Genomic DNA, 22,575 nt, shown 5'->3' on the forward strand with positions numbered 1-22,575 from the left:
TCACAAAAGCGTGTTTTCCCGCAATTTTGCTCGAATGCAGTTTCTCGTGGCTTTATCGCGCTCGTATCTTGGGAACCGGGTCGAGCTGGCTAATTTCAAGATCACGGCGAAAAGGTTGTTCTTCACAGCGATGTCATGGTTTCTTAGTGAATCTACCATCAAGCTGTCTTCACTTTCAGGTGACAATGTGGGACATAGAAATTCTTATCTTTATCTTTTCTCGAGGGAAGTGTACTGATCTGTAGATATCGTTGAGTTTACACTAGGTGAGAGCAAAAGTTAATACTTGCATGTATTTCTGTTACCCAAAATGTCTGTGGGTGGAGATTATTGGATTCCCTCATTCTGGAGACTTTAACGCTTGCATAGGAGAGGTCAGGTTCTTGCGTAGATCATCACTGGAATAGATTCTTCTATTTACTCTGCTTAAGTATTGCTATTACCCATTATCTTATTTTGCCTTCTGTCTAAACGTACCTAGAAAGGTTCCCTCAACTTCTTGTAGTAAAAGGTGCTCCATTACCCCAAAGTTCGCAGACTTATGTGAAACATATTTCATGAGTTAGAATGAGAACAAAATGGAATTAAATTTCCGCTCGCCGACTGAAACACGGAAATATGTTCAAACTTTTTTCGAGGTTGTTCCTCATCTCCGCGATGAATACCAATCGTTGAAATCGAAACTTCTGTACTGTACCAGCGCGAATATAGGTCTGCCGAGTTGATTGCCAGTAGTTAAACGCTAAGTAGTAAATTTATGGTTCGTTAGCCTGCAATTAGAACCAATCCATTTAACTTTGTTCTAATCGAGTCAGTTACAATGGAACGATACAGAAGAAGTGAACGCGGACAGTTAACCGAGTGTATGCAGCCAAATCTACTGCCATTACACGATCTAGTGGTTTTTATTTTTAGCACAAGCGTAAATCGAGGCTTAACATTTTTCTGCGACGCATGGAATGCGAGAGATAAATCTGACGGGTAGCACAGACGAACCGAAATGGAGCTCGTAAAAGATGATGTCCAAACTGTGAAGACAAAAAAACGGGGTTTATACGTAAACAAGAATTTACGAAAACAGTCTCATAGTAGCCGTCGAGGCGTGTTAATGCTAATTCGTGGATTCTTATGTAAAGTAGCGATCGCGGAACAAATTGAGCCACGTCGAGCGTTTCCTTTGCGTCAGATCTGAGGTAAAATTACCGAAAGTATGTTACTTGTTATTAAATCGCAATTCTGTGCTGACAGTGAAAGATGGGTTGAGATTTATTCATCTCGCACGCTCTAAATCCCGATTTGCATGAAAAAGATACCGATCGTCATTGTTCCCCTAGGTTCAGGGGAGCGCTGCTTACCGATTCATCGACATTGTCGGAGGAACTTTCCTTCGGCTGATTTTCCCTTTCGCTCGCGGAATTAGAAATTCGACTTAAACACGGTCGCTCTTGTTCCATTCCTCATTACGAATTCCGTCGACGCTTTTGCCCGTATATTCTTCCACGTCCAATGACCTCCTGCAAGGAGAAGAGCACCCAGCGAAAGTGTCATTGCTCGTCGTTGCATATTACCAGTACACATCCGCCACTTTCCCTGTGATTTATTCACTGTTCGCCTCTTTCTTTTCGGTGATTTTCGTGACTGATGATCGTGCTTAGAACCATTATGTTCTGTTTTGATGAGAGCTATCATAGTAGGTACCATCTCTGTATGTATAGTGGGACCAATCATAGATCTTATTCCATGAATTCTGATAAATGAATCGGTGAATTGAAGAACAGAACATGTCCAAAATTATCCATTTTCAATTTATCTAAAACCTGTGCCTGGACCTCAGAGTCAAGATTGCAAGAAGTCGTACAGAAAAGAAGTAGACTTAATAATCGATATAGGACTAGAGAACTTGAGGAATTATTAGTGAAGAATATTTGCAAATACATATTACGATTTCTCGAAATGAAGTGCAAGCCATTCGATGATATCAGATCTATACATTCGAATCGCCGGCAGTTTTGAAATGCGTTACTAAGAGTCGACACATCGAGGCTTGACGTATGTCTCGTTTTAAAGTAATTTTCCGCCGACATTTCAAGATAAATGCTAGTCATCTATCGAGGTACCGTAGGCGCATATCTCGCGAAGGAAAATGAATCAATGCTTTCAATAAAAAATTGAATTTATACGAATTCTTTTCTATGCGAGAAAAGCCAATCTGCACGTCTGATCTCTGCACGTCATTCCTGGTGTTCGGAGTAATACGAATAAATGGAAAGAGAAAAGTGGCTGAGATTATTGGCGAACGTATCCTTAATTGTTCCAACGATAGGCATAAAATCTCCATATTTGTACGTTTCGCATTCGCGGAATCCGCCTATTCATAGTTAACTGTTCCTGGCTGCTTTCCACGCTGGTGAACCGAAAAAATCGCGTAACCACGACTTGAACGAACATGATAATTCAATGCCGACAATGCTTAGTGCAAAAAGGAAAAAAGCGCAAAAAGTTGTTCGGTATGAGGTAATATAAGAAAGGAAGAACTCCGATCGTTCCCCCAGAGTTTTAATGGAACGCTAAATTTTCGACTAATGGATCCAGTTCTTAGGCTCCTCAAAATATAAATTACCTTTATTTTAATTGTAGAAACTACTATGTAAAAATTTGCATTATTGCGTGAAATTTATAAATACAACCTCACGCCACTAATAGCGTGAAATCTCCATGATTCATTTAACAAGGAGTTCGACAATGGTAGTAATAACTTTTAAAAACGCGATAGCACAATCTTCTCTCTCCATCTACCAATTTCTTTCCGCGTTTGCAATACGTTCACGGATCGTGTGCCCCACAAATAAGGTGGTTTTGCCAGATTTTCATAACGCAAGCTTCCAAAGAATGAGTCAAGAGGTCCTAATTAAGTGATGTGAGTCAAAAATCAAGGAATCATCACTCGGCATTTTTTCTTTCTTGCGTGTTTCACGATGTCAAGTTCCTGGTTTCTCTTGGCGAAAAAATCCAAATTATTTTTATGGATTATGTTCTGCCAAATACTCAAGCACGATTTCGCCATGCATTGCTGACCCGTGTCACTGAAAAACATGCATGAAAATAGTTCGAACGCCGAGATTACAATACACATTAAATCACGGGCAATGAGCATTAATATTCAGATGTTGTTTCGTCATTCAATTTCTCGTATTCGCGTTCTTCGTAGCGAAAACACACAGGGGAACTGTTACGTGGCAGTAATTCATGGCGCGAGCCATGAACACAGTGATTACGTTGCCTCGTACGATTCGTCTTTTTTTCGTGGAACCTTTTCTTTCCAGCCTTCGGTCAGAAAACTTCATTCTGCTGAATATGCAGAAACGGAAATATTCTGTGAAATTGTGGATACTTCTGTGACTGGTTTTTTCACCTGTGCGCTGAGTCATTCCTAGACTAGGAAATAATGCACTGTATGATTTAAAGAGAATTAAGACATTTTGCTTATAGAAGTGCTACGCATGATGTAACTGTATGTTTACCAGCAAAAAGATAATTTGTCTTCTTTGATTAACGAGTTCATACAACATCGTTATTATAGATTGTCTCTAATAAATGAGCTTAAAGTTAATGATGGTGAAACAAATCAAATTAGTTTCTTCATTCCTCCTCCGATGGCATTTTTTTACTTACAAACCTACTGTGAAAGGGGAAATAAAAATTAGAGCATTAGAGAGTTTGTGTTTTATAAGTCAAATTGTACATATGTTCCATAATCCTTGAAAAATTATCCATGCTAAAGGATTGAACTCGTAATAGAGTGGTATACAAAGTGTTCAACAAGAGGAACTAGCAACGAGTAAAAAAATTGTATTTGAGCCTTGATTCTGGAGATATTGATTGTTAGAGATGCATATGAAGTGCACGTGTGTCTCACTTGGGACTTACTCTACTTACATCGCTACGCCTGACCCGGTTAATGCACTGGCAGTAGAATAATGTTACGAGTCAGACACATTTCACGCGCACTACAGGTGTAAGTAGCTTGAACAGCTAGCTCTGAAAGGAAGCTTCAGATGCGTCGTATTTTGGCACGTATTATACAAGCACCCCTTGAAATTTCTGACACCTGGATATTATCCACCATTCTCTGCAATTGTAATACAGATACCCCATAAAAAACCTTCGAAATCTAATAAAAATAGTAGAAATTTCTTTGGACTCTCCATTGAAACCGAACGACAGCGCCAAAAGCAGAGTCATAGAGAGAGCATCTTGGTCAGGCGACTGAATTTAAAAAAGACGCACGGGATGCAGTAGTCCGGGGCAGGGATCACGACCTTGCCTCACGAAATCCGGGATTCGATCACGTTCGCCTTGCCGCGCGCGCGCGAGGGCCCAGGTCGAAACTTGCCTTTTCTTTTCGTGTGCGTCGATCACGAAGCCCGTGGCGGCATGGGAAGTTAACATTCCGGTGGCGTCGCGTTCTGCCTCTAATGTAAGGCCTTTCCAGTCGATATGGCCACGGCTTACACGATCCCTTTCTTATTTCTCCTATGAGCCACGCCTAGCACTTGCCCTGGTGGAGCAGCGTTTGCTTGCACACCCTTCACCACATATAGAACCGAGTGCCGATACACGGCGGGTACATTTCGCCAGGAAAACGTAGGCGAGTCTTCGCCGTGTGATATATCTCCATACCGATGATATCAGGCCGAGTTATCGGGCACAGTGACTGAACAAAAGAAAGTAAGGTAAATGTCCTAGTAGCCGATCACGTCTCAGTACTTGAACACTAAGGCGAATTTTATTTTATTTTAAGCTTCAATTCTGATGTACCTAATAACGGGAGAAAAAATAGGATATTTAGCTTTGTGGGGGACTGGTTCACAATATCTAGAAAGGTTCCACACTTAGTGGAACATTTAACCCTGGAATGGTACACTAGGATCTTTCATGGTCCCAGCGAAATATTGATTTATGTTACTGTAGTATAAAATATTGCAAATAAAAATGTTTTTAACATTTGAATTTTATAACCTTAAACTATATACTTGAAAGTGTGAAAATCATGCTAAACTTGAGGTCTTAAAGACCCAGTATACCGTGTGGCAGACGAAAAAACAGTGTGTCATTCCAGGGTTAGTATCTTAAGCGTCTGGGTATTGGGACATTTACCTTAGATCTCGCATAATGGCCAGAGTCTCACCTGGCAGAGACTACTGACGAAGAGAATCGTTCAGTCGTCGCAGAAAAAGAGGAAGAGAGGTCGTCGTAGCTCAAGCTGTGTATTATTGTGTTCCTATTTGCAAAATCTGACGCAATTCTACGAACGGCCCCGAACCTATTGGAATCATACTTCGCTCGAAATCTATTTTCTAACGGTGCAAGTTATGAAACGTCATAGTCCATTGCGGTCTGAATCAGTGAGAATCGAAGACCGAAAGGTGAGCACAGATGTAGCCTCGATTTGCGTCATAGACCCAAAGGGGAGAGGCTACGGGGAAATGGGATGAATCGATGCGATCTGAGCGGTGTAGAGATTGTGGTCGATGCTCTATTTCCGTTCTGTGATTCGATCGTTTTTGCCTTACCTGGTTTATGAATATTCTGTTCATTTGGCGAGAAAGAGTTGAAAATGAAGTTTTATATGGAATTGGATTATTAGTGAAATCTTTAGTGGCCTTTGCTGGAACATAAGCATGGTTGCCAACTGGACTCTACGCGTACAGATGAGTAAGTGACGTTACTTGCCTCTTCGCTTAGAGTCCAGCTGGCAGTCATAAACATAAGGCCAGGTTAGCATCTGATCTGAAGAATGACGAACAATTATAATGAGACATCAGAAACGAATATATTACAAACAAGGTGCTGAAATCACTCCTATTATGTAATACCTCATTTCTATTTAATGCTGTATGATTTATAATCCTCCTCCCAATAGTAGATATTAATTTTAACTTCTTTAAATTAACAACCTTTTACACTTAGCGCCAAATTATCGAAAACGTCATCAGTTAATCTTCTTCACGCTTCACAGCCAATATTTATAGCCAAGATTTCTTCAAACCGATAAAGTCCTCGTTTTGCATCCAGCAAGAAACCACTGACGAAACTCACGTGGCAATCCACTGTTTTATTCTCCTGGCATCAATTAGCAAAGACTTTGTTGCTTGCGATGCAACCACGACCAAGGGATCACTTTAGGCCCCCTATTGTTGAGCGTCAACCATTAATTCCAGGGCTTGCAACATTTCACGGATTGCTCCCTCTCAATTATAAATCGTTTAACGTCGTTATTCTGTAATATTGCGAATTAAGGCGCGCCAAATCGGCAGGCAAAGTGGCAAAAAGATCGGTGTTGCGGAAAAAAGCTCGGAGCACTAATGGTAGAATGCCGATCCGCCATGAATCACGATTCTTGACCGATCCGTGAATAATCGATCGGAACTTTCTCGAGGAAATAATCAAGCCATAGTGTGCTCCATGTTGAACATGAAAAACTCAACATCAGTCGTTCTGAAGTTCTGGAGTTCATCCAGTTGACAATACTATTCGTCACTTTGCGTTATACTCTCGTCGATTCGTACACGTCGTTGTGGTCACGATACTCCTCGAATACGTAATTTACGACTTAACCGCGAATACCAGTCGTGTTCTTCGATCTGCATACAATGACTTACCGAGATACCGAACATTGTCACAATTATTATCGGCGCGCGTGCATCGGGCCCGATTTTTAAATATTCGACATCGACGCTGGTCGCCCTGACTTTTTTGCAAACTGCATATATATGAATAAATACTTGTGTGTGGGATGGAATTTGACCTTTTCGACTTGTGGGGCACGTAGTCGCGAGGGTTCGCTCCAAGTGAATTATTTTTGCATCGAAAGCTCTTTCGAAAAGGCAGTTTATAGGAGGAGAGATTATTTCAGCATTTGGAGTTGGAAATGGATGTGTGTTACAGATATAAGACGCTGGATTCTGCACCATTCTGGATCATTAAAAGTTTTTAAAAGCATTTTTTCGAGCTTCATCAACGTTAGCGTCACGCTCTGTTATAGCCTCTTTAATAACCTGTTTCGAATTCCATTCGCTTTGGAACCTTTCTACGTCCCTACGTCCTTTTCGTTTCATATTCATATTCACTTTTTTGGGATTCTCTTGTTTTCGTAGCCTTGAACCTCAGACATTTCGGTTTTCAAGGAACTTGATGTCTGTAAGTTGAAGGACTCTACCACAAGGAGGTGGTCAGCCCTCGAAACTTTTCCCCCTTACTCAGACTTAAAGAGTGGGAAATATTTAAGTGTTAACTCGTTCCATGAAAGTTTCTCCACATTTAAGTTCAGTAATCGCGTGAATTGTGTACAAAAGTTCTAGCTCGCCTTTAATTATCTTAAAAAATACAATCTTAAGTATATCGTAAACGCCTGTCTTCAAGAAATCACCCAGTTATCGCCCTCAGCGTCAAAAAAAATCCCAAGCTCGGCATAAGTTCACCTCTCCCACCACAGGAATACAAGAATTCAATTCCACCTGGCAACGTTCACCTGCGATAAACCCGAACGAATTTCAGTACCCACAGCTCTCACGGTCCCCCACACTTCTTCCCTAAACGGTTCCGTTAGGATCGATCAGACGTCCTCGTAACTCATGAATATCCACGATCGCGGGAGAGCCGATGCACAAATAGGTAGGTGTGTTGCCTTTTACGTAACAGACAACCTTATAAACACGATCTGCGCGATTACTCACGGTCGAATCGGCCTATCGAAGAAGCATCCACGATCTCCTAACAACTTAATACACAGCCGCGACATTGAATAATTTCAATCCACAGCCCAACTGATCCACGTGCCGCAAGATTTATCCTCGCGAATGGGAGAAACGATTCGAACGATGCAGCGCTAATTGTCCTCGTGATCACAGCTGCGCCGTCGGTTTTTCTTTTGAATTCAATCTCTGTTTGCTGGAATCGATGCATCGCAAAAGCGATTCGCCGCAACCGTGCGGCACTCCTACGAAAAATGGATCTGGCTCCGCGGTCGATTACGAAATAGATCAGCGAGCGATCGAGGGCGGCTCGCGACGATCATAGAGGAGGCTTCTTCTTGGGATTACCGTCATTTCTATGCCAGAGCTTTATCGTGCGTTACGCCTCATACGTAATCGCGGAACGCGTTTGTGTAATCGACAGTTCCTGTATCCTCCATCGGCTCGATGCGACTGCCGCTGTTGCCATTGCGCTTCCCAGTATTGCTTATTAGCGAGTACGTTGTTTCTTGTCTTGTATTGTGTAATATGGAGAACGCGGTTGCGTTACTGCTCCCCTTTTAGTTGCTTCTTAGGGTCATTTTTCTTTGATATATTTTCTTGTGTTTGACACTGTCTTCATATACAGTAGTTCATGAAAGTATTCGAACATTAGACCGAATCATTGTCAATTTTTTAATTACTGTTGCGTGGTAATTATGCTGCGAAAATATTTATTAATTAGTTATCAAGAGTCGATGGATATTGTTTCGAGAAAGCAAAGGCTGTTGTGTAATAAGAATAATTTGGCCATTGAGCTCCACTTTGTCCCTTTTCCCGCTATTAATTTTGTATAATCAACAGGTCCTGTATTGTCTCGTAACACGCAATGTTCCGTGACGTTATCACTAGATCTCCGAGCCTTAATAATATTGAAAAGGCGGGAAGCAACGCGCGTTGCATTCTTGTGGAACAATAACGCGTAACCTGACAAGCTTTGTTCGTTGATCTTGCTCCCTGATATTTCATTATTTATCGTCGATTCTTGGTAAAGGGATTAAAAAATTATTCGAGAAGAGAGAAATAGTTGTTGAAAATAATGGCCAGTGCTTCAGTAATTAAACACATATTGCATTAATTTTTTCTCTAACCAAAAGACCTCTTAGAAACGGAGATATTTAGAAGATGAGCTATTACAGAGTCATATTTATAAGATTGAAATCTTAATCAAATCCAGCTCTTGTATAAGATAGGAAAGAGTCGAAGTCATGAAAAAAGATTCACTCATAGCAAATCGGTAAAAGTGGTCACGAATCGTTACGAAACTAACGATCTTCTGTGATTCACTTGACTTTCTGTCAACCAATTTCCTCGATACGCTCGAAACAGGCTACATCGCGTAACGTTGCACATATTCCGTCTATTGACCGTACCGTACGTTCTTGAACTTCCGCTTATTCCACCGGCCGAACTTGCGAACGTAACGAGAGCCGCTAATCATTTCACGCTGAAACAATTATGTAAGCTCTTTGCGTAACTTAAAATTGCGTATATTTTTTCATACTTTATTAAAATATTTTAAATTCTTTTTTTCGCGAGTCCAGATTATTAGAGTTGGACGAACGTTCACTCTCTAATAATAGGATGAAGTGTTATGAAAAAATAGTATCAAATAAATACATACACGTTTCATTATATTTGTCCATATACATAGAAGACTGATCAATTGCCATTTAACTATATTTTTGTATTAGAATCGGAACATAGTGCTTCTTTTTTAAAGTAATAAGTAATAATATTAATCTGGTTTTCCCCCTTATTAAACTTGAAAGTTTGGAATTGCATCTTTTTCTAATTACCCGTAAAAATCTTCAGTATTTGTATCGTTCATATTAATTTCTGATTTCCACATTTAATTGAACCAAGGAAAACTGTTGCATTCCACCATCAGCCCACACGCAAAGGAGCTTAAGAGCGTATGAATGAAGAGTGTCTTCTTCTTCTTGCGAAAAATTATTTATTGCTCAGTTGCCCGTTAGCTTATCTCAGAGCTGTCACCACCCGACAATTATCGCTAGATCAGTAGTTTATATCTCTTCAGTGCGTTTCTTCCCAGATGAAGAATGCAACATCGATCTCCAAACCCGGAATCACTACTATCTCACGAGTGATTCATCCTTTCTATGACGTTGAAGGATCTAGAAAAAGAGATGAAAAAAGATCGTGGGTGCATGTTTGCGGCAGTTTGCTTCGTTAAATCGAAATGCCAGCTGTTTTTCCTTATGCTTCGTCACGATGACAACGGAGCCACTTAAAACATTTTTATTCGCCTCTGCGTTTCTCTATCCATCTAATGACTACGATTTAAGTAAGACAGCCTTTTTACCATCCACCGACCTTGTCGCCCCCGTCATTTGCACTAGTTGGAGCTCTTTACCTAACCGCAATTATTTTCACCTGGCGAATCTGAATTCGTTGCGTGTAAACGGTGCGTTTTATGCAAAGCGTAACCTCGGCTCAGAAATCTTATTTTTAAAACACCTGACGACTGCTGGTGGACCCTAAAAAAGAAAACAAAAGACAGAACTGAGTGATGGACGTGCTTTACAATGGGTCGGAGTTCCAAATTTGTTGCTGTCCCATTTTTCAGCTTCGTCACTTTAATTAATTAACAAAGAGCACCTTTTTTGTCGGCAGCTATTTTAGAAACGAGTTTAGTACTTAAAAACAGTAGCAATAATAACTCTTACGTTTCAATGTATTGATATATCAGAAATTAACTGCCAGACTCATAAAAACCCAAGGGGTGTCGTATAACTTTTTCTCCAGAAAGCTCAAAAAAACTGTTCATTCAATTTATTCAACATTAATCGCAGTGTACTCAGCCAAAATGGTATTAAAATCTCTTCAGTAATTCGAGCGAATACGAATCGCGAAATTCATCCCTATTCCATATAAACAAAGCTCGATTGCGTTTTCTTCAAAAGGACCAAAATCGCGCCTCAAGTCCCCTCAAAACCGATTCGAACCACACTGAAGTTCCGCTTTGAATCGTCGCCAAAGTTGCCAGAAATTCTCGCAGGCGGAATGGGAAACAAGCGAGGGTCTCCCACAGGGGGCGAGACGCGAAATCGTTCCATCGGAATGCAACAGTGCTCGCGAATCGCTCGGGACTGCCTAGATTTCGCAACGCCGAAGGCTCGTCGATACGATCGAATTTTCGAGGCGTTGCCCGTTGCAGGAAACCCGTAAGTGGAATCGATTTTCTCCCGGTGCGAGTGGCTAGAAATTAACAGCGGGTCAACGCGTATAATCGCGAGCGAGCGGGCGCGCGACTGTCGGGGGATGCAATTTGCATAAACGCTGCGTGCCCGGTGTGCCGCCTGTTGCTCCACATTCCCGAGCGGGCTCGTAATACGCACAAGGTCCACCTTTGTCAAGGATGAAAAATTGTTGGCCGGCAGTGCGCATACCGGCCCCTAATTGGCAACAATATTTTCCCGCGCGGAGAAACAGCGGCTGATACCAATTAAAGTCTCAATAGAGGCCCTAACGAGCTAGATTTATCGAATTACCGCTTCGTGCGCGAACGGAGACGTTCGGGGAGTCATTGTGGGACAGGTAGCGAAGGTATCACGTCTGAAAGACGTTTATTACCCATGGAATAATGCCACCGACTGATCCTGGAACGTGCTACACGATACCTGTCCCGCTTGATCAGACTTTATTTGTGTGGGAAGTACATGTTCGCCCTATTTCCTTTGATCGAACTTTAGTTCGCTCTGGAGCTTGGCTGTGACTGCTGTTGCAGAACAACGCTGTTTCTTTTCGGTTTTTTAACCCCGTATTGTTGGTGGTTGTTGAAGAACGCGCGTGTTAATCGATTCGTCCCAGGCGTTTTAAATAAATGGATTATCATAGGTCTGGAAAAGTGGAGTTAATGCTTTGATTATAGTGTTTACGCGGTTTTCAAGCTTTAACCCCTTGTATGGCAATGGAGCTTGAAATGGTAATATATATCTAGAATTTGGTAAACTCGTATACATATGCATGTAATTTAAATGTCACTTTGCGGTACTCTGAGGCGCTTTATAATTATTCTAAAATTGAAACGACGCAAATTACTGAAGTTAAAAATTAATGAGAAACTTTTGGCTTCCGCGAGTAGTTTGTTTTCTTTCATTATCATACGAGCTACATGTTCGTAGCAGGAAGTAGCATCGATGGTAGTTACATGTTGAAACCGACAGCGATCGTCAGCAAAAAAGAAATCGTCCGAGGAATCGGTCGAATATTTTACTGGTGATTATCAAGCTGTTCACGAATTTACGGAGCATGGAACCGGTCTCTACCGCGTTCTAATAACGCATCGACTGTTTCTTACATAATTGGAAAGCGCGTGATTTTCATGTTATAAAACTGCATTAATAGGAACGTAATTAAAACGTTGATGCCCACTGAGCAAGTTAAATGCGGGCCAATTAGCGCGATCAACTTCAGGCCCTCTTTACCGACTTCCAACACATTTCTTCCAATTATTAGCCTGTTTCACAAGTCTCTGCGCCCTTGCCAACATTTTTGTTGCTTTCAGAAAAGAACAAAAGAAAACTTGAATAGTCTCGCCTATTCTTTGAGAAAATCATTACTTAGGTTTTTAGAATGAATAATGTACAGCTAAGCTGTTACAAAGAACTTCATTCGTGAACTCTTCGAGGACTTCCCTCTGCGCTGTACAGGCTCCTATTTTTTCATGCGTCACAAAGATTTCTAACAAACTCAATTTATTCACATTAACACTACAGTACTATCACACTTAACACAAATAAACACTACTAGTATGAATTGATTGATATTTATGGATTGAAATTCTATGTAGTACTGTCGGGTTGGTTGTCGCCTTTGAACTGTTGAACTTAGTGGAAAAAGAATCGATGTAGGGGTAATCGGGAAGTTTGAAGGTTTGGTCGCAGGTCTATTCACAAAATTGGGTCGGTACATGGCCAATAAAATAAACATTTTTAAATAAAATATTTAAATATGCGAAAATTTCAAGAATGGAGAAAATGATATTGCGGTCCCCGGGTGACCCCACTGTGGTATGCTAGGAGTTCAAAGAATTTTTTCTCAATAATCATAAAATGCATATGTCTGTACTGTCTACCTGACAGAACGCAAACTTTCTAATAAATAATATTCAGTTCCACTTGCATGGTGCTTCTGCAGGCACATACGCTCTACCCTCGAAGAGTCAACCATAATTTGACCCTATTGTCTGTGAAATTATAGACCACAGTAATCTCCATCCATCGTGTTTCTCGAACTTCGTAAAAGCAATCACGGTCAGAATCAAAAAATCGTGATCGAGCAGTGACAGGTTACTCTCCCTGCTCCAATCTCTGTCTCACGGGTAGGAGGCCGCGCGCGCTGCTGCACGTGACCAACGAGCACGCGTGACACGTGCACGCATGCCAGACCTACTAACTGCTGTCAGTAGGTCTGGCCACGAGCGGAGGGAAAAGTTAGAAAAGGCTTTGCGAAACCGGCGGAATTGCTTTTGCTCGCCACCGACTTGCTGGTGTACATTGTTTGACCTTGCTCGACGCCGTGCACCGGTAAAAGTGCTCTTGTATGACGAAAGAGCACAGGGACAGTTATAGAGTAGCGTTCTCGTATTCACCACGCCGCAATTAGAATGATATTACAGCGGCTGGGATTTCAGGACAACGGAAAATTTCTGTCGTTCTGAGCAATTTGTCTAATTCGATAAATCAACCGCGCCGTTGAAGTTTCCTTTTTCTTTTCGCTACCCCAGTTGAAAGGAACGTGAGAGAGTGTTAAAGATTTGTTTGATTTGGCTTACAGAGAATTTGGCGCCATCAGAGTTGAAGAAATTGAGAAATAAGCAGAGGAAACAGCGTAGAAAGGCTGAATTGGAACGACAACAGGCTGCTCAGGCCCAAGAGAAGAGGGAACAGCATAATAAATCGCGGCAACAGACCGACCCTGATCTGGAGCAACCCACGTTGGACGAACTAATACCGGAGAAGTTGGAAAGGGTCAGTGAATGTTCGCCTTTGACAGATTTTCCATTCTGTTGTTCGATTGCGTTATGCATGATTCGAAATGACTCGTTTCAGGTCGAAGACCCCTTGGAACAGGCGATCAAGTTCTTGCAACCTTTACAGGAACTCGCTGCCAACAGAATAGAGACGCATCTTATGGCCTTCGAAATTTACATTCGGAAAGGTATTTAGAGCGATAGAAAGCAATACTTTTGTAATATCTTAGCAAGATAGTGTTTCAAAGGTTCTACTATAAGGATATGTGTCCATCTGAGAGTAGAACTATCCCAAGTTCCTCCCGAAAATCAAATTAATCTATACATACGGTTATTGCATAACTATAAATTTGACAGACAATTTTGGAGTTACTTGAGATCAGCTGTTGTAGGAAACTCTTAGATGAACATGTATTCTAAAATGCTTGATATTGATGAAAATTTCATTAAATTCATAATACTTGAAAACGAATGTTCCTTTGCAGCGCGTACGTTGCTGATGCTAAAGTCGATAAAACGTGCCCACGGTCTAGACCCAAATGATCCGGATCTTCACACGTGTCTGGTGCGATTCATGTTACATACCAATCGCTCATCGTTGGAAGGACCAGTGGCCGAGGTCGTGAACCGACAAACCGAGAGAATATACTCGAATTCGACGGCCAGTCAGTTGAACGCGGATTTCCTGAAGAAAAATCGAAACTCACTGCCACATCTGCTTCAGGGTGCAAGGATGCTGTACGTCCTGGACCCGTCCGCTCAAGAGAAAGCTCTCTCCCTTATCATAGACATCGAAAACCTCGAAGGCGTAACGCTGCAGAATTGCACAAAAGTGTTGGAGTCGCTGCGTAATAGCGACTTCGGCCAGTGTGAAGCCACGATAGCCGATTTCATGTCGAAATGCCATAAACGTTTTCCATACGCGACCGCTTTTCGACCGCCAGAGACGAAAGTGACGACCAACCATCAAGAGAAAGAGAACTCGATTAAGAACTGATCCAGGCACGCGCTCACCAGCGTCGCTGAATCACTTTGTAGTTAGACGAGGCAATGGAGGAGGAGTGTGGACCGTTCTGATCTACGTCGAGGAAGTTTAAAAAAGGAAAAAAGAAACATGAATAAAGAAAAATGAAAAAAAGGAAAGGAACACTCTCGTTTATGTTAACATTGAACGGAAGCGATGGACATAGTGAAAAAAGGTCGCAAAATTGGTGGATTGAATTATTAACAATGATTAAATCATGTATTATACAAGAACTGTTCCTTGGAAGGTGGCATGTTGAGTGAACAGTGCTGCGACAGTGCTGGATAAACAATCTTAATAAATTATAATAACACGACGAGGCGCGCCGATGCATGCGTCTCCGACGCGATCCCGAATTTTAGGTGAAACGAAGGGAAGGATGGCTAGTAGACTAAATGTTAATTAACAATTGGAACAGAAATCGAATTAGACGCGCTCCCACCGAAACGGGGCGACGACGCTAAAAGGAAGTGAAACGTTTAGTGAAGATGGATCCGAGGGGCGGGGAGGATAGGTGAGGGGAACCGGGGTGGGGAGGGGTGCAGTGTGTAAAATAATGACGTGCGAAACTAACACATTGGTACAAAATACAAGACTTGTATACATTCGTACGCGCGCTCTATGAATATTTCTTACTCGATGTTAAGGTGTACTATTTTCAGCGATGTCTACATGAATATACTCTACTGTGTAGAGTCTGGAAACTAGACGATCATCGAGCACCGATATTATTATACCACGCATATTGTTCGTCGCTACATTTGAACAGACTTTGTTCCAGAGTCGATATATGCCGCTAATTTCTAGTTCACTTCATTCTCTCAAAAACTGTTGATAACTCGGAAAGTGAGAACACAACAAAGGTCCCGACGTATTCTTTTTTCTTTCTGGAAACACGTGTTCTTTATTCCTGTGTTTCTTCAACCAGGGTAATAATCTCTACGGTTGGATTGGAGCCCTGATAATTCCATCGAGAGTAGTCAATACGAAGATAGTGTCCATTCTTGCGAAAGTCCCACGTGAAAGTTACTATTAAGGAACGATAAACTGCGTATCGTGTACGCAAATTACCAAAGTATATCATAAATCGAAAACAATAAGTGTCGATAGCAAAGACGGAAAAAAAGGGAAAAAATATCATGCATCTGTATGTCAACGGATTACAGAAAGTTTTAATAAAAAGGTAAATGTTTAAAAGTCTATACCGGTACATGTAAGTCGAACGATGTTATGATTACCTCATTTATTTTTTTGAGATGCCGACGCATACTTATAAGTTGTGAATTTCCTTAAAACGATACGAAAAAGTTCAGTAAGATGCAGATACTACAAATTAGTGATAATATTTGTACATATTTCAGCTACTACTTTAACAATATATATATAAATATATATATATATACAATCATATATATATACATTTCCTATCTTATTTAAGTCATAGAGTATAATTTTCGTGATTAGTTAACCTTATGCCAATGTTAAAAACTTATTCAAAGTCAACTTAATGGTATCATGAAAAATAAGGTAATTGCATCAAGCGGTGTTCATGGTAATGTATATTAAACATTTCGATTCAATCATAAAGTAAAATGCATACCGGATGAGAATCTAAAAATTCATTCAAAATCGATGGAATGATCTTCTATCAAAATATATTAGAAATGCAAACATTGTTTGAATAAATACCTTCTGTAAATGCATGGAATGTTTCTCAGGGCTACGCAAGTAATATCGTAACATAAGCGATAACGTAGATGTTTTACTCTTTCACTTCGCCATTAGTCATGTAACTACGGTACGTTCAAAAATTGATACATGATCATTATATTAGCTTATCAATACATGAAGTGTCTTTAATCATGGACAATTTTCACTCAAAATTAATCAAAGTTAATATACGTGATTCGTATTACATCAATTTCCAACCATGCATCTACCGAAGCGTTTGTATTTTTTAATGTTACCATTCTTTTCATTCTATTTTCTACACTGCGCTTTATTTTTTTATTTTTTGAAAGATAATTGCTCCAATCTTCATCAGAGGTTGTTACTTCAGTCTATAAAAAATTTTCATCTCGCTCATAAATTATTAAAACTGAAAAATAAACAATACTGATTAAGGATAATACTATCGATCTTTCAAAAGGTTCAGTTCAGATTTGCCTTTAAGTCCTTGATTGAATCTTTAAATGAATAAACGATAAATATGGGTACCTCAACCCGCATCCTCTTCCATCTCCTCGTGTAAATGAATTCATCATATAGGTATAATAAAGTTTTTTAACGTATACGATTAACTTCTAAGATAATTTGTTATTTTAACTAAAGAGACTTGAAGTATACCGAACAAAATAATATTTATTGTCACAAATTATGATTATTTATTACTTTGATCATTGTATTTGTAAGTTACTGCCATTTGCAATAAGCTATTATTATACTATCAGAAATCCATGCTAATATAGCGACTAATTTATTAGAATTCTTGTTGTACCATTAGTAAGAATATGCTTTGTTCACAGATTTCAATGAAGACCATTCATAACGTCGAATAAGCTTTTCATAAGAGTTGTTGCCTATATATATAAATATAATGCACATACATCTTCGTTATATTAGATATTTTTCTATATGATGAATTCAATCGCCATGTATAATTTCTTTATGTAACTCCTCATTATAGTTACGACTATGAACGTAAGTGAAGTAATATTTTAAAGACAAAAACTGGGATATGTATAGTATGTACATAAACGTATTATTATTAACGTGTATATATATATATCTATACACATATATATAAAACTCTATGTTCAATTTCTCTCTGTTGTTATATTAATAACGAGTCAACATGAAAACTATTATATCACGTATCAAAAATCGCCTTCCCCTCAGTCATCTTGAAAAAATAAATATTGTTACATATTTCTATCAGGCCATACTTTATCGTATGAATATCTAAACTTGTACAGTAGTTTGCAACGTAGTTGCGAACAATATTATTTCTTGAATACTTCATGGCATCTTTATATTATTGATAAATTCTTTCGCCTTCTGTACATTGTTTTATTTATTTTCTAACAACCTCGTATGGTTAATGTTACAAGATGAAAATAACTAGATCTGTAAAAATTACAATAAGAGATATTCTTCATTTCCATGTGTACCTACTCCTAATTCATTTTTACGTGTAAATAGTATCTAATCGTTTGGGTCCAAAAGTATCCAACAGTATCACGAGCCGTACTTCCAAGCGTTATTAAATTATTTTCGTTATTCAAAAATTCGAATCTGCAAAATGTTAAGCAAAAAAATAAAATAAATCATAAATAGACATTTGAGGAAACTTTTTATTACAAATGCTGTAACTTACGTTAATCTGATTGAAATTATTTTCATATCTTATTCTTAACTGGAGTGGGGGGTAATTGAGTCATTTCATTCCAATTGATTTCAGCAAAGTCAATTATAATTCTTTTGTTTTTTGGAGTATATTGTCTATGAAAATGTTTAGAAAATTTAATGTATAAGAAATTTAAAAAATGTTTTATAATCTCTTATACTGCTCTTTCTAATGTTTATGCAATTTCGATAATTCAAATACCTGTATTTAACACCTGCTGCATCGAACATTTTTTTCGCAGCAATAGTTTCAACTTTATGAACATGTTTATCCGACATATATATAACTAACTTTATTCCAGACTGAATGATGACTTTAGCACATTCATTACATGGAAAAAGAGCAATATATATGGTACAATTTTTGACATCGCTAGAGTTTTTATTTAAAATAGCATTCACTTCAGCGTGGCATACTGTAAATTTGATGTTGTGTAGTGACAATATAAGCTGGAGTTTGAAATTAGCTAAAACTGCTAAAATTGCTAAAATTGCTGAATACTGTTTACACCATGTAACAAGTACAATTTCAGCAGTATTAGTAGTTTCAATTGAATTTTGAACTGCAGCCATAGTATTTAATTCTGTTACAGAACCGAAATAAAAATATTTGACTACAACTTTTTATTTTGTTAAAACATAATTGTTTTGACTTACCATAAAGATACTTAGTATCAAGTGCATTCGAAGAATTCTTCTTCCAAGGAAATTCATCATCGCTACAACCGGTAGGCATCCCATTATATCCAATACCTACAATTCTTTTTTCATCATTGACTATACATGCACCAACTTGAGTGCACGGATCTTTGCTGCGCTTAGCAGCCAAAAAAGCTGTAGCCATAAAATATTCATCCCAATCCAAATAGGACTCTCTTTTGCTATTAATATCGCTATTGAAACAAAAATAACATACTCGTTATAGTATATAGCTATTTATTAAACATTAGAGTCTTTACATTTAATATACCGTTCACAATTATATTGAAGAGGAACATTATTTTCGGTCATTTTCAAATTACTTTGTCTATTATTTTCTTTACTGAATTATAGATGTACTATATTAAAATTTGAGTTAAAGACACATACTACTTGTAAACATAATCTAAAAACCGAAATGCTGTTGGCATAAAGTAATTGATTTCTAGTTGTACCACAGAGTTTTTATATATATACATATAATACAGTGCCATCTGAGGGAACTTAGTGGTACTAAAGTTTTTAATTCTCATGTATCAGAGACAAGCTCGATGATATATTTAGCGATCCTGAAGAGAGTGATCATAAGAGCTTATTGTAGAACTAGAGTGGCTTTTTAATAAACTTTAATAAATGATAAGAATAGTCCCGTATAGCTGTATATCTGCAAGTGTCAATTGTAACACAGTGAGGTTTCATTAAATTTAGTATATATACTATATATGTATAGATAGGAATAAAAACATATATTAGAAAAGGTTACAAGTACGTAAATGTATGCATAAACAAACAATTTTATACGTATCATTATCTTAAATTTTCTATAATAATTACCAGTCCACTTGCGTCCTCTGTAGTCTAGAAGATGAAGTTTCAAACAACTTGCATTTGGTAAGTAAGTCCATATCTATAGAACATTCTAATATTTGTTTCAAGGACTGATATGGAAATGAGGTATTTATGTATCTTTACAGGATAATTGTGTGAAAAGAACAAATAATTATATATATTTATTGCATACATTAAAAATAGTTATATGGTTTTGGTATTTCGATTTAATACGTTTAGTTTTCCTCCAAATTTGTATAATTATTTTGTAAAGATATTTTTGGAACATTAGTCTATTTCATTTTACAAAAATACACAAAATTTGTCAAGTATTTTTCAATTTGCTAATGAATATTATTAATATTATTAAGTTAGTTAAAACAGTTACATTAACTGGGATGATAACAGAAGCAATAAGACTAATTTGGCGAGATCACTATCGGATGGATGTTGAACTGTCGAAAATAACTTCGCTTCGAGGTATAATCGATAAGTCTGTAATAATCTGTGCATGGCAGAAATCAGGATAGAGTTCTCAGGCACGGAAACGGTGGTTCCTGGTACCAATAGATCATCTTTTCTATCTTATATCCATTTCTTGCAAAGTTCTACTGCTATCATCCCTCAACTTGTCACGATGTTGTCATTTTTACTACCATCATATTTCGTAGTGATTTCTTTTCTAGTGATGTTATATTAAGTATCGTTACACGAAAGTAGATCAACAGAATTTACATAATAGTGGCTAGACATGTTATCAACGCGAAATTGGCAAAATTGTCAATACTCTGTACCATGTTTCGTGTTTCTTTAAATAGCTGACTTTGTATTCACAAGATAAGGATAATATTACTCAACCGTAAAATTCAATGTCATATGCAGACATTGCACAAGTTTATCGGAGCGTACTGATAATTTCTGGCTCGCGTTAGTTTATTGAAAGGAGAATATATGGTTCCTAAAATTAACAGGATATAAATTTTGTTGGAATATCGACTTTTTTAAATTAGACATAACTGTAGTTGTCATATTATTCAGAGGAAGCTTCACTTTTATAAATGAATATTTAGTCTTAATTATCTGAAGGATAAGTGCGGTAAAACGCTCGGAGCCCTATGCTGCTGAAGGCTTTTTTAAACGCCCGCTACGCAAACGAGTATACTTGGGCGCGGCACGGTAGACACGTTTTTCAACCCCTGAGTATACTTATCGTGCCCTGTAAAAGAGGCTAATAATTCGTGGATTACGACGTCCTTTGCGTAATCGGGAGGCTATAATTAGCTTTTGCATCAAATGAATGTTTCTTTTCAAAATCGTTTGGATTTTTAATGTTTAGCAAGTAGCGTGTAAACCTAAAGAGATTCTATAGCGTGCAACATGAAACGTGAATTAGGGTGGAGATTAATTAGTATAGACCACTCATCATACGAAACACTCGTTAGGGTAAATAAGTATTCTCATCGCAAACCTGCCACAACTTTTCATACTACAGTTATACACACTGTTGTTCTAGTTTGTAAGAAGACAAATTGAAGTTTCTATTGATCTTTGAGGAAAATTTATTGTAGTCTATAATCCCTTAACTGATTACAAACCGCGAGCTTCTACTGAGACAACCCCGTGCATCGAATATAAAATAAAAGTGTTGAGTACAAAGTTGAGTACAAAGAGGCTTTCTCCATCAAGCAGCTAATAAAATAATTCACAGGATCACGATGCCATTCCTCAGAGACCTATCACACCCCTCGAATCTCTTTCGTACAGTGCATTTTCCTTTAATTGCACCTGCCTCGCGCTTCTCCCATGGGCATCGTTTCCCCGCGCCATTTATACATTAAAATCAATTACAGAAGTATCTCCACCATTCCAAGGAATTCTCACTAAACCTCCGCACGCAACCACAAATCATATCTCAATCAATTCTATTTTGCAGATGGAAACCATATTAAAGCATCGCGCGTGATCAGCATCACGTCAAGAAGAGCGATGTTACGTAGAGGGTGGACGACGCAGCAGACGCGCAACGTGCCAAAAGTTGGTCCAGGGAGGAGGATCAGAAGGATAATGCTCCTGGCCAGCAGAGAACGGCGAAAGTATTGATTAAGGGGTTCCTTGGGAGGGATCCTCGTAGTCGAGGGGATTTCCTCTCTGAATACGCGGAGATGAATGGAAGGGGATGCAGGGGTGGATCCAGAAGCCTTTCTTCGGAAGAGTGAAATGTGTAAAAGTGCGCATACATACATATTTTTGAATTTTCTTTTATAAAACTTGAAATTTGTTCATAATTCTTATTTTAATATCGCTACCTAATTCTATAATCTTTAATTATATGCTAGATAATTATTCATACAATAAGTGTATTCCTAACAGATTTCTCAAAATGTGACATAACATTTTAGACTTTATACTTGTTCGAAGAAGGGTGACGGGGGCGACCACCCCTCTGGATCCGCCACTGGGGGGATGAACAGGGTTGAGGAACGCGTAGACAGACTGTGGGGGTGTTTGGCCGTTGTTGCTCCTGGGATGCACGTAGTGGGTGCGTGCGTGGCGCATGCGCCTCCTGCACCCACTTGCGCACGCATGCACGTCTTTGCGTGTGTATTTACGGTGCACGGTTGCCGAGCCGGTGCGCGTTGCCTGCACGTGGCGTTCCCCGGTGATCGAACGAGAGCAAGGGGAGCGAGGTTTCGCAAAATTCGATAGCGTGACGAAAGGAAAACTCGTTTCGAGGGAAGGTGGCGACGCTCGCGGCTGTAATTGTCGCGCGACGTCGCGTCGTCTCTTTCGTCCGTCTCGAGGCTCGCGTCCGGGACCTCTCTCCAAGA

At 39.1% G+C, this 22,575-nt stretch overlaps 2 protein-coding genes across 3 annotated transcripts in view; one reads left to right on the top strand and one right to left on the bottom strand.

The window, feature by feature from the left end:
* The window catches only part of Naa15-16 (N-alpha-acetyltransferase 15/16), a 38,119-nt gene extending 22,803 nt beyond the window's left edge, over positions 1-15,316 (top strand). Inside the window, exons 9-11 of the mRNA XM_076392906.1 lie at positions 13,596-13,789; positions 13,871-13,979; positions 14,277-15,316. Of these exons, the coding sequence (XP_076249021.1) occupies positions 13,596-13,789; positions 13,871-13,979; positions 14,277-14,788 (815 nt within the window). The 3' untranslated portion in view covers positions 14,789-15,316. The remainder of the gene's footprint in view (positions 1-13,595; positions 13,790-13,870; positions 13,980-14,276) is intronic.
* A 2,654-nt stretch (positions 15,317-17,970) lies between these two features.
* On the bottom strand, positions 17,971-19,348 carry LOC143188588 (deoxycytidylate deaminase). Of its 2 annotated transcripts, none has more exons than XM_076392907.1 (5): positions 19,191-19,348; positions 18,878-19,113; positions 18,423-18,636; positions 18,192-18,316; positions 17,971-18,109 (listed from the first exon to the last, which is right to left on the bottom strand). In XM_076392907.1, the coding sequence occupies exons 1-4, from the start codon at positions 19,229-19,231 to the stop codon at positions 18,214-18,216; spliced, it is 594 nt and encodes a 197-aa protein (XP_076249022.1). In that variant the 5' UTR covers positions 19,232-19,348; the 3' UTR covers positions 17,971-18,109; positions 18,192-18,213. The 2 variants fall into 2 exon arrangements, with proteins under 2 accessions (XP_076249022.1, XP_076249023.1); XM_076392908.1 differs by having other exon boundaries at positions 19,180-19,300.
* Between the last annotated feature and the right edge of the window lie 3,227 nt (positions 19,349-22,575).

This window comes from Calliopsis andreniformis, chromosome 3, assembly GCF_051401765.1.
Source record: "Calliopsis andreniformis isolate RMS-2024a chromosome 3, iyCalAndr_principal, whole genome shotgun sequence".
NCBI classification, from domain to species: domain Eukaryota; kingdom Metazoa; phylum Arthropoda; class Insecta; order Hymenoptera; family Andrenidae; genus Calliopsis; species Calliopsis andreniformis.